Source organism: Columba livia, chromosome 1 (genome assembly GCF_036013475.1).
Source record: "Columba livia isolate bColLiv1 breed racing homer chromosome 1, bColLiv1.pat.W.v2, whole genome shotgun sequence".
Classification (NCBI taxonomy): Eukaryota; Metazoa; Chordata; class Aves; order Columbiformes; family Columbidae; genus Columba; species Columba livia.
In genome coordinates, this window is record NC_088602.1 from 172,846,905 (window position 1) to 172,859,458 (window position 12,554).

Here is a 12,554-nt window from a genome sequence, read left to right on the forward strand (position 1 = left end):
TGACAGGTGTCCATCACATGTGCTTCCTGGGTGATTTGGGTACCAGAGACACATTCTCATTCTCACCATTCGGTTCCTTTCACCAGCGCAAGCCACGATGCTGAGGAAGGTTGCCAGACCTGTGGTGCTGCTGGCCGAAGTCCACACAGGTGTCAGCAGTGACAGCAAAACTAATGTGTCCTCTGCCCAGGCAGTGCACCTCTGCTCTGACCTTCAGGGTCTTGCATTTGGGGCTTCCATGATTTCTCAGACTTTCCATGGAGAACATCACCAGCAGTACCACTGGCACCTTGTGATTTATGAGAGTTCACCGTCCAGTCCATAGTTCAGTTCCAAAGGACATTTCTACATTAGTGGCTGTGGTGGATCAAACTGGCGGAGGGTTTTATGGTTCCTTTTGTTCCTTCTCTGAACCTCAGTGTGATGGTAGAGATGTCCTCCCTCCATTTCAACATGTCAGGAGCTCTTATATAATCCAGGAATTGGAATAATATGAAGACAACTAGAAATTATTTCAAATTTGGACCATCTGTGCTGGCTGGGCCTCACATCCTTTCACACAATTCCTTACTGACCAGGTGGAAGGGAACTGCAAGGCAGGGGGGACATGTAACTACCCAGTCTCCCCAAAAATAAGACCTACCCTGAAAATAAGCCCTAGCAAGGTTTTTCAGGATTTTTGGGGATGCTCAAGATGTAAGCCCTACTCCCAAAATAAGCCCTAGTTACAGTTCATTTTAAAAGTCAATTTAAATAGTGTCCAGGCAGATATACATGTAGAAAAGTAAAATTAGAATGCAGTGTGACAGATGTGACAATGTGATGACATGACTATTTTTTAATAAATGTTGATTTTTTTGTTCTAGAATAAATGTAGATTGTTGTTCATGGAAAAATAAGACATCCTCTGAAAATAAGCCCTAATGCATCTTTTGGAGCAAAAATTAATGTAAGACCCTATCTTATTTTCAGGGAAACAGGGTAGTATCGGAAGGTAGCTGGTACCATGTTACCTGCTCCATGTGGTGGACCACAGTGGCAGGATCACTGTGCAGTGTAGAAGAGTCCAAATCCTTTGAGCTGTCTCTTGGTGTGGTTACTCACTCCAGCTGGCTCCCTTTACATGTTGACTGGCACTTTCTGCAGCTGGCAGGTGGAAAAGCTGATTTGTTGTTCCACAACTTCCTATCTCCTCTAGGTTTTACCCCTGTAGATCCAGAGGGAAAGGTAAAGCAAGCATCTTTGGAGTAGTGGCCTTACACTGGAGCATGACGATACTGTCAGCCATACCACAGTTGCTTTAATTATGCCTCTTTCACACTAATGAATAATTAACTGCTGTGTGCATACGCACAGACATGCTGGTCATAGACATCTCTGCAGGGTCGTGCTGACCTGCAGGTGGTCATAGGGACCTGCTTACCTCAGCACACAATCTTTTGGCCTCGCTGCCAGTCTGTTATCTCTTTGGCCACCAGCTGACCAAAGCTAATGTCTCCATGACCTGTATTGGCAATAGGTGAACGTTGACCGCTCCTCAGCCTTCTCGAATCACGAGTGTGCAAACAGATTGAGGTGAGCTAGGTGTGAATTTGCAGCAAGTCAGCTCCCACACTGTAACTCCCCCAAGGTAAGTGCAAGGTGGCTTATGGGCTATTTTTGTTTCCAAGGGTAACAGCTTTCCCACAAGAAGTTACCACGAAGAAGCTAACCTGTCTTAACTGGTTTGTGTGCCTGTCATCGGCGCTGTATGCGAAAACACAAACCTCAGCTTCCCAAAATTCTGCTGTGTGTCAAGGCCCCTGCTCTGAGGCAAGTGTTCAGTAAGACAGATCAATTTTCCTGCCCGCTGCAAGTTGAGCCATGCTGCGGTGGCCTATATGTGTTAGAAGGAAGATTTTCACTCTCCTTTTGCTGTGGAACTGGCACGTTTTTGCACATGCATGTAATTTTCAGGTGAGCACAATTAATGGATCAGAGATCATAGAATAGTTTGGGTTGGAAGGGACCTTCAAAGCTCATCTAGTCCAACCCCCTGCGATAAGCAACGACATCTTCAATTAGATCAGGTTGCTCAGAGCTCCATCCAGCCTGGCCTTGAATGTTTCCAGGGATGGGGCATCTACCACCTTTCTGGGCAACCTGTGCCAGTGTTTCACCACCCTCATTGTAAAAAATTTCTTCCTCATGTCCAGCCTGAATCTCCCCTCCTTTAGTTTAAAATCATGAGCCCTTGTCTTAACGTAACAGGGCCTGCTAAAAAGTCTGTCCTCCTCTTTCTTACAGGCCCCTTTTAAGTACTGAAAAGCCACAATGAGGTCTCCTTGGAGCCTTTTCTTCTCCAGGATGAACAACCCCAGCTCTCTCAGCCTGTTCTCACAGGAGAGCTGTTCCAGCCCTCTGATCATTTTTGTGGCCTCCTCTGGCCCCTCTCCAACATGTCCATGCCTTTCCTGTACTGGGGACCCCAGAGCTGGACACAGGATTCCAGGTGGGGTCTCACCAGAGTGAAATAGAGGGGCAGAATCACCTCCCTTGGCCTGCTGGCTGCACTCCTTTTGATGCAGCCCAAGATGGTATGGACCCTTGTCCTGTGTTTTCCCAAAAAAAGACCCCTCTGTGATTGATGTTTTGGAGCTTCCAGGGCCTATCTGCTTTTGACTATAAAACTGCAGTCTCTTGCTGGAGGTTTTTACCGTACAAATTTTCAGCAGAAAGCTGGGGAAGTTGACAACAGGTGGCTCGCTATTGTATTCTCTTCTCCCTCTCATTCCTTGCCCCCTGCATATTGCTGCCATTACCCATCAAAGCATCAGGCTGAGTCAGATGTAGCAAAGGAGATGAAAAACACAGGGTGGTGCATCAATGCCAGCCAAAATGACCCTTCCTTATCTGCCTGTCCCAGGAAGCTGTGATAGCAGCTCAGAGGGCTGTGCTTCATGACTTCATCCCTCCCCACCGAGGGGAGATGGACAACATCATTATTGGCTGCCAGGGAGCCCAGACTTATGCCAGCAGTGGAAACGTCCTCAGAGGTACAGCTCCTCCTCCACCCCAAGGGTGACTGACACCTGCTGGGAAGGGGGGAAGGCACTGGGGAGATGGAGACAGAGCTGGGGTTGGGGTGGAGATGGGAAGAAAGAGATGCAAACTCAACCGCTTCTCTGTGATGATGTCATGGCAACAGGTACGTGGACACGCTGTCAGGCTGGCAAGGCAGGCTTTGAAGCTCTCCAGCTCTTCCCTGTTGCTGTGGGCTTGTGTCTGAATCTCTGAAAAATCTTTTGGTTAATATTTAGTGCCGGCATTGAAGAGCTAAGGGTGTCAAGTGCCCCACCTAATCCCCCTGCCTCTGCTTTCTGAGGGGATGCTAAATCGGGCTGGGGGGATTGTGAACTCCCCTACCCCAGGGGTGGGACTCCTGGTCAGAAGGGTGATTTCAGCCCGTAGTGTCCCTGTGCTGCTCTAGGACATGGGAGGGGGGTTTCTATCCCCCCCCCCCAAACCCACTCTGGAGCTGGTTTGGGACATTTGAAGGAGGGGGGTCTGCTTCTCCCCTCAGTCTCTCAGGGCTGGCTCTGTAATAAAGAAATCTGTGGCTATGTTCCAGGAGCTGAGCCCAGCTCCTTTGATGCAAACTATTAGCACATGGGTTTTGTTGGTGTTTTCTTTTTGCTAAGAAATGACCTAATGATCCCATGTTCCAGCTACAACCCCTCCTAAGATGCCTTCTTTCCAAACCATACGTCCGGACTGGATCCAGCAAACCTCCCAGAGCAAGACGCCGCGTTCCCTTTGCCGGGGAAGCCATCTGCTCCCCTCCGGCTCCTTCTGCAGGGCTTGGAGCTTGCCAGCCGGGCTGGAAAGCTCACCTCCTCCTCCTCCTCCCCACAGGCCTGGTTCCCCTCGGCCATCTTGTTAGCGCAAGGCACGGGGAAGGGAACGCGGGGCTGGCTGAATCTGGGACGGCTGATGGTGTCAGCTGGAGGCAGTTTCCAGGCAACTGTTGCGTCGTGGGACACAGAGCTGAGAACACCGGGAAGGAACACTGTGTTCTACCACCCAGGAGGGGACTGAACCTGACAAAAACGGAGCCAGCACGGGCTGGTGTGGAGAGGGTGGTGCATGAATGGCAGCAAGGGAGGGTGGTCTCCAGCATACCCCCCCGGCCTGCAGCTCACCTTCCCCTCCCTGGCTTGGAGTGAGGATGTCCCAGCTGGCTGCTGGTACATCATGCAGTGAGGAAGGACTGCCTGATGTACAGGATTTAACGTGCCATTTGCATCCTTTGGGAAATCAAAAAGATGGAAAACATCACTCTGGACTCTGTGCCCAAGCGCCCCGGGCTTGTCTGAGTGCTGTGCTGGTTGCAGGTGGTCCCGTGCTACTCTGTCCCTCAACAAATCCAAAGTTTCCTCCTCACAAGTCAGAAACAGTGTTTGCCCAGGCTGTCCAGCTCTGTAACCCTGGCTGTCACTGGAAAAGTGAATTTCTTGAAAAATCATAGAATCATAGGATAGTTTGGGTTCGAAGGGACCTCCTGCCCTTCCCTACTACAAGCTGCTGGTCCTCCCAGTGCTCAGTGAGTCCTGCTGCCCCTCTCTGCTGATGTCTGAGGCAGCAGGCAGCATCTCAGCTCCTGCTTGCCCAGCTTCCCTGCCTGCTTCAGAGGCCCTGGCAGCATCCCTGCTCCTGGCAGCCCTTCCTTACACTGCTCCCACTGATGCTGCTGCTCACATCCTCTTCATTTTGCCCAGTTCAAGTGGGTTTTCAAATGGGGTGTGCACAAACGACCTTGGATATATAGGGGGGAATGATAAAATTGCTCTGGCTGAGCAGCAGCAAGAAAACTCTCCTGGATGATGAGTGTGTGGATACGATGGACGCAGGTAATGGGTCTGTGTAGTGCTGAGCAGGGTGGGTGCTGAAGAGAGGAAAAACCACTGTAATGCCCTGCACACCCAAAAATGTTCTGCAGCCCCATGCAGGTGACAGCATGGAGGGATGGGACAGTACATAGGTTATCTTTGGCCATCGCTGTCCCTGAGCCAGCCCTGCAGCTATTGGTTTGGAACTTGCCCTGTTCACTCTAACCTTGGGGGTGACAGCTCACCCCTTATCAGCGCTGATAAACCCCACCAAATGCTCCTGCCCCATCCCACTGCCAGCCCAGCAGCATCACTCCACAAGGTGACAGATCTTTCTTCCCCTGGCTTTTCCCTTGCACCAGTTGCTTTTTTGCTGCGATGCTCTAAATTCAGGACCCTTCGCTCCTATTTTTCCACGGAGGAGAGAAGGGACCACAGCCGCATCAACTTTCTTTTAGCCCCGCAAGGGTGTCAACCCCTTGCTGAGCATCTCAAGTGAGGAAGAATGCGGTGCCGGCTGAAAACACTTTTCCAAAGGAAATTTAAAGACAGCCTCCTCTTCCTCCTGCTCCTGGCCCTCCTGGTGCACCTGGCGATGGATCTGTCTCTCCCCACAGCCCACAGACCCTGTGGCTGTGATGCAAAAGCAGCGAAAGGCTCAGAGATCACTTCAGGCAGTGCTGTGCTTGCTGGCTGCAAAAAGCTGAGCCTGAGAATCCTGCAGGATTTCAGTGGCAGCAACAGCTCCTTGGAGAAAAGCTCCCAGCTGCAGGGAGCAGGGCCACAAGCAAGGGATGGAGAGCTGGGGGCCCAGCTCCAGCACGGAGATGGAAGTCTGGGAAAGACCAAGGGATCAAAGCTGGCATCGCTCTTCAAGCATCCTCTTTACAACATCCCGATCCCAGAAGTGACAGAGAAAGACAAGTTGTTTGTTGTCAACCCCATGGAGAAATTCAGCCTGCACAGCAGCGGGAGTGACGAATGGTGAGGAGCAAACTCAGCCCTGGCTTGCTTTTGGGGGATACGTGGGTTTGAGGGGACAGGTTGCAGGGACCAAACACATTGTTTCCTTGTGTAGACCAGCATCCCACCTCAGAGGAGCCTGAATTGCTGCAGGCGCTCTACTTGTGCCTCAAATCCTCCCTTAGCCCTGAATTTCTGGGCTGCTACCTGGGAACCTGTAGAACATGACAAAGCTGAAGGAGACTCTTGATTTATTCACAGTACTATGTAGGATATGTTTTAGGTCATCTCCTCATCTCCTTTCTTTCCCCAATGTAGACTCTAGCCTTTGATCTCTCTAGATATACATATGAGGAAGTCCCCACTCCAGATCTCTAACCAGTTTTATCTCTTCTCCCAAAATACTGAAGGTGTAGCTTAGCTCTAACCATGAAACCATTACTGTCCTGCATTTCACAGGACACCGCCTGACCTCTTTAGGCTTGGCCGTATGGTGAACTCACTGCTGCCGACAGCCTATTTTTATCACTGGTCTACTAACCTCTAATTAGGAGGGAAGATATTAAAAGCTCCAGCGTCAATAACACGTAGCAGCTTCCTTATAGAAAGCACACCTTCCAAATGTGGTGACTGCTAAAAATGGTACAGAATAAAAGCTGATTTAAGAGCTGGTTTTGACAAATGGGCACTGCCTTGTCTCTGAGGACCATGTCACCTACAGATAACCATGTGAGATGGGTCTGGTTTGATGAAATTGGGGCACAGTTTGCATTTTCCTAGAGAGAGAGGCATGGATTTGTGTTACAGACACCCCGAGCTGGACTGTCTCATTGCAGTGATGGTAGGAGCTGCTGCAGAGTGGGGCAGATACCCTGTGGAGCCCCCCTTGAATGCCAGCAAACCGCAAGTTTGCAAGAGGCACCGAGACAGGGATTGTGCGTGACAAAACCATCCAAGGGGAACTGGACATTGAGGGTAGGAGTTCAGGTCAGTGTTAGGGATGGCTGGGAAGCCCCCACTCCACCACTGTTTTACGGACACTTGTGTCCCCAGCAAGCACACGGTGGGGGTATACCCAGTGGTATTGCTGGCAGCTAATCCCTTAGGGAAATACAACAAGATGAGCTGCTCCAGCAGGGAAGAGAAAGGCACAGATGAGAGGAGGAGGATCAGCCTGGGGCTTTTCTGTGCAGGTTGCAAGGGAAGCCACCAGCCTCCTCCAGCCATGCCAGCAGGTCTCCCCAGCCACGAGAGGGATCTGCCCAGATGCCAGCAGCCCCAAGGAAGGCACATGGGGCAGGGGCTTTTGCCACCAACCAGGGCTTGAGTTGGGCCTTCCCCCAGCCTTACCCACCATGCGCCAGCTCCTGGGAAGGGCCTGGGGATGTGGGACCTGTCCCATCCCAACTAAACATGTCGTTGTTGTTGGGGTGGTGGTGGCTGTTGGGCTGCAGGGTCAGCAGCAGTAAAGCCGAGACGCTCCTCCCGACAGGGAAGACGGCCTATGACACCTACCCTGCCTGGCTTAAATTCCACGTCGGCATCAACCGCTATGAGCTGTACCCCCGCCGGGACCCCCTGATGCCCATCCTCCTCCGGGACTTGGCCACGCAGAGGATCGTCAGCTCAGGTACCACCTCCCTGCCTGCGCCCTTGCCCGTGCCTCTGCCCTGCTGCCTGTTGCATGCCTTCCTCATGCCCATGTGCCCCCTTTCAGTCCAGAAGACCGGTGGGACCCAGCTCAAACTCATCATGACGTTCCCAAATTATGGCCAGGCCCTCTTCAAGCCCATGAAGTGAGTAGAGATGGGGACAACCCCATATCCCACCTGTACGGCCCCATTAGGTGATGAGGAGCAGCCGGAGAAGACCATAGAGGGAGGAACAGTGAAATGTTTCATGTGCTGCCTCACTTCGGCACCCTCCACCCTAAATGGGGATGATCGGGATGGTCCCATTCGTCTCGCCTTCCCTAGTGATGCTTGCGGCAAGATAGCTGCAGCTTGTGATGGGGTAGTGACCTCCAGTGGTGGAAAGAAGGTAGTCCAGGAAGGCCATGCAGGACCACCCAGCCCATGAGGGCTTGCCAGCCCTTGGGTTGGGAGCAGAGGGTGCATGGTGTCCTGGCGGGGGTTTTGGAGCCTCACCACCCAGCCTAGAGCAACTGGAGGTGACTGAATCTGACCACATGTCTGGTGGCACTGGGGACACAGGGCAAGGGCTGGTTTGGAGCAAAGCCTGCACTCAGGTTGACCCTGTCTGTGGCCATTTCCCCCACCTACCCCTCTCCTCCCAGGCAGACCCGGGACCAGGAGACCCCCGCTGACTTCTTCTACTTCTCGGACTTTGAGCGGCACAATGCAGAGATTGCAGCCTTCCACCTGGACAGGTGAGCAGCAGCTTTGCATTCTACTCTGCCCTCCCGCAACAGTGAAGTGGCAGAGAAATTGCTCCTTCATTCCTCCTCTTGGCCTCATTGCAAGGGATACCTCCACCTCATGGCAGTTTTGATAACTTGCTGTGAAAACCAGACAAGGTCATCAAGAAATGGTTCCAAGTTCTGTGTTTCAGGATCCTGGATTTCCGGCGAATCCCCCCAGTTTCTGGCCGTTTGGTCAATATAACAAAGGAGATTCGCGACATCACCACAGACAAGAAACTGGCCAAGACTTTCTTCATCTCCCCAGGTGAATTTTCACGCTGACCATCCTCTCTTGTGGCCACCCACATGGAGCTCACCTGGAGCTGTCTGCCCCCGACCCAGCTCCCCATGCACCAGGACAAACTGTCCCTTTCGGGACTGCTCCAGCTCCTGTCAGGTCCCCTGATGTGGGGCTCTGCTCCTCAAGGCCTTCCTTGCCATTGCTTTCCTGGTGGCATGTGGCCATGGTGCACGAAGCATCATTGCCCGCCTGCTGGACCACCTTGCATGGGTGTATGAGGCTGGCTGCCCTCCAGCTCTTCATCAGCCTTTGCTTTGTCCCTATGGCAGCTGGCAATGTCTGCTTCTACGGGGAGTGCTCCTACTACTGCTCCACCGAACATGCCCTCTGCGGCAAGCCGGACCAGCTGGAGGGCTCCATGGCCACCCTGCTGCCTGACAAGACGCTGGCCAAGCGCCGCTCCTGGCGCAGCCCCTGGCGCCGCTCCTACCACAAGAGCAAGAAGGCTGAGTGAGCTGGGACAAGGGAGACATGAAGGGAATGGGGATGTAGGGGAGTAAAGCTGTGGGATGGGAGGGGGCTGCTCTCACAGCTCCTTCCCTTGCCCTGGCTTCTGCTCACAGGTGGGAGCTGAACCCCAACTACTGTGCCCAGGTGCGAGAGACGCCGCCCTATGACAGGGGCCATCGCCTGCTTGACCTCATCGACTTGACAGTCCTCGATTTCCTTATGGGTGAGCCCCGCTGTGCTGGTACCACGGGCTGCATGAGCATCTTGGGACGGTGCTCTGTGTCTCGGGGTACCACACACTGCAAGTTTTGTTGTACAAACCGTTGCTCATGCTGCAGAGAGCTGTGCTCTTACCCAAAATGAAAGCCAAGGTCTGTGCAGTTCTGACACATCCTGGGCAGAAGCTGAAGGATGAGAGATGCTGGGGATATCCCAGCTAAACACCCTGGGCATGGGAAGCATCTCCCATCAAGCTCCCACATGTAGCCCCTGTGGAGCGAGGGCCAGTGATGATGCTCATGCTGCCCCTCCCCTCCCTGGGGCCTCTCCTTCTTCTCCACCCTGTTCCCCCTCTTCTGACTTGGAGAGCTTCCCATCTCCTCATCTCCAGCCACCACAGCCATGCCTTTGCCATTACTTCTGCTCCATTTGCTGCTGTTGTCCCTCTGTGGCTTGGGAGCTGCTGGGGTGAGAAGGGACTTGGAGGCCCCATGCTTGCAGCTTGGGTGCCCTTCTCAGCTGTGGCCACCACACCATCCTTAGAGGTGTCCCCAGCCTCTTGCTTTCGATCTGGCACCAGGAGGATGCTCCACATCCCCATTCGTACCTCCTGTGCCACCACTCAACACTTGATGTTGCCTCACCACAGGCAACATGGACCGACACCACTATGAGACCTTTGAGAAATTTGGGAATGACACTTTCCTGCTCCACCTGGACAATGGCCGCGGGTAAAGCAGGATGGGGGGAAACAATCCCAGCTAAGGGGAGGAGGGAGACCATGGGTCTCGCCAACTGTGGCCCAAAATGTAACCCTCACTGGGCTCTGAGTTGCAGGGTGATGCTGCCCTGACACTCACTGGCAGGTTTCTCCCCTCCAGTTTTGGCACACACTCACGTGATGAAATGTCCATCCTGGCCCCCCTCCAGCAGTGCTGCAGGTAAGGGGCTCCCGTCGCTCTCCCCGCGGATGGCCATTGGGAAGAGGGACCCCAGGCTGAGACCTCTTCCTCCTCGTCTTTGGCAGCATCAAGAAGTCAACCTACCTGCGGCTGCAGCTGCTGGCCACCCAGCCCTACCGCCTGAGCGACCTGCTGCGGGAGGCGCTGGCCACTGACCCCCTGGCCCCTGTCCTGGCTGAGCCACACCTGTGGGCACTGGACCGCCGCCTGGGGAAGGTGCTGGCAGTGGTGGAACACTGCCTGGCCGGGGCAGCCCAGCCAGACGAGGTGCTGGTGAATGACTTGAGGTCACGGGTGTGATAGGGGGGTGGGTACCCTGCTGGATTGGGGTGTTTTGACATGCTGAGGGGAACCGGCATGGAGCTCTGACTCTGTGTAGCGTCAGCTTTCAGTGGTGCTGGAGCCAGCGACGCCATGCACCAGGAAAGAAGGCTGTAAGGATAGCAGGGACTTGGAGAGTATTTAAATAAAAAGGTTGGCCTAGTGAAGGAGACGCGAGCTGAGTTCTCCCCCACTCAGGCTGTTTTCCCAGCCCTGGCCTGTCCTTGCATGCCTGGATGCGTCACTTCAGCCCTCCCAAAGCCTTTTAGGAAAGGGTAGGGATTTTTCCTGCCTTTCCCCAGCAAAAGCTGCCAAACTCTAGCAGTTGGCAAGTTCCTTATGCCCTCCCCACCCCAAGCACAGCAATGCCCTGGTGACCCCCAAAAAGAGAGCTGAGGCTCCCTGCTGCTGCTGTGGGGAACCTGAGGCACAAGCTCCCAGACACTTGCCACTTATCCCTGCCCCGCTTTTCCCACACCCACCCGAAAACCCTCACAGCTCTGGCATCACCACCTCTGTTGCAGCACTGTGGGTGCAGCAAGGGGAACTGGCCCCATTTCCCCCCCCAGGACCTCCCCAGTTTCCCTGGGAACTGCCGCTGGCTCCCTCCCTGCCCAAAAAAATGGCTCTTGGGAGGGGACAGATTGACCCAGGGCCGTGCACCCTATTTAGTGCCTGGTGGCTCAGCACCCAGCTTATCCCCTGAGCCTCCTAGGGGGGTTAATCCGCAGTAGGTTTACGTCAGCCAGGGCAGGTGCCACAGCCACGGCCACCACCAGTGTCCCCATGGCAGTGCATGGGGTTGGCATCAGCATGGCCAGAGATAGAGGTGCCAGCGGGGAGGAGAGATGTCCTCTGGCTGGGCTGGTGACTCGTGGATCGATGGGAAGCCGCAGGAAAGGGTGAAAAAGGGCAGCTGGCACAGTGGGAGATGGAGCTGCCCTGGAAAAGCCAGGCAGAGATTTTGGCTGGAATTAAAAATGAGCTCAAAGGGAGAGAAAAAAAAAAAGAGACAAAGAGGATCTGTCTGCATTACACAACGGGCATGGGGACTCTGAATTGGGGTTTGTTGCAGTGTGGCCCCCCCAAAGCTGGCAGCACATCCTCCTGCTGCTGCCCCAGCTTTGCACCAAACCCTGGCATGGTGAGGAAAAGGTTTCAGGGCTGTTTTGCAACAGGTTACTCCCCTTCTGCCGGCTTCATGTTTTTGTAACCCTTTCTATAAATGCATTTTTGCTGCCGTACTCAAAGCCAGCAGGGCCTTTCCTGCCCTGTGCCCCATGGATGTGGCCCCACAACCATGTCCGGACACAGGCAGCTGTTTCTCCCCTCAGACAAATCTTTTTCCGAGGCACCGTCAGATTTAGAAATCAGGACGTGGGAGGGTGGCTGTTTTCTCAGCGTGGCAAGTTTGCACAAGGTCCTGGCTGCGCCGCTGCAGAGCGTTCAAGGTCCCACGGGAGCAGCCAGGTTTGGCTCGCACCCCTCTGCCGAGCCGGCCCAGCCACCGGGGTGGGGAGAGGGATGTAAATGGGGTGTCTGAGGCCATGGGCCCAGGGAGCAGTAGAACCCGCCTGCCCGGTCGAGGTGGCATGGGCACACAGGCGTGGAGCGGAGCTGCCCGCGCCACGGGGACAGATTCGGCTGTGGCAGCTGCTGCCTGGGGGTGCTGGGTGTTTCCCACCCGGCCAGGGCTGGCAAACCGGCCACCCCAGCAAAACCGAAATGGTGCTGGGGTGCAGCAGTGGCTGTGGCCCCTGGTGGGCACGGGTCGGGGAAGCCCACCTGGGGGCTGAGGCGTTTGGTGACCCATGATCAGCCAGGGGGTGGGGCTGGACCCTCCCCATCGCCCCCTCCAAATTATGATGATAATAATAAAATAAAGTATAACAATAATATTTCAATAACGATGATAACAATATTACAATAGTAATAGTAGTAGTAGTAGTAGTAATAATAATAATAATAACAACAATAATAATAATAATAGGGGTATGGAAGAGACCCCTACGGGGGGTGGGGGCCCCCTCGCGGTGGCGGCGGCGCGC

At 54.0% G+C, this 12,554-nt stretch overlaps 1 protein-coding gene across 4 annotated transcripts; it reads left to right on the forward strand.

The window, feature by feature from the left end:
- Positions 1-34: 34 nt before the first annotated feature.
- On the forward strand, positions 35-12,410 carry LOC102096383 (extracellular serine/threonine protein kinase FAM20C). Of its 4 annotated transcripts, none has more exons than XM_065047067.1 (12): positions 35-1,816; positions 2,910-3,035; positions 3,708-5,852; positions 7,286-7,461; positions 7,549-7,627; positions 8,128-8,220; positions 8,403-8,518; positions 8,824-9,004; positions 9,118-9,227; positions 9,873-9,954; positions 10,105-10,164; positions 10,251-12,410. In XM_065047067.1, the coding sequence occupies exons 3-12, from the start codon at positions 5,374-5,376 to the stop codon at positions 10,483-10,485; spliced, it is 1,611 nt and encodes a 536-aa protein (XP_064903139.1). In that variant the 5' UTR covers positions 35-1,816; positions 2,910-3,035; positions 3,708-5,373; the 3' UTR covers positions 10,486-12,410. The 4 variants fall into 4 exon arrangements, with proteins under 4 accessions (XP_064903139.1, XP_064903147.1, XP_064903156.1 ...); XM_065047075.1 differs by having other exon boundaries at positions 35-1,575; positions 1,671-3,035; XM_065047084.1 differs by lacking the exon at positions 9,873-9,954 and having other exon boundaries at positions 35-3,035; positions 10,251-10,485.
- Positions 12,411-12,554: the final 144 nt, after the last annotated feature.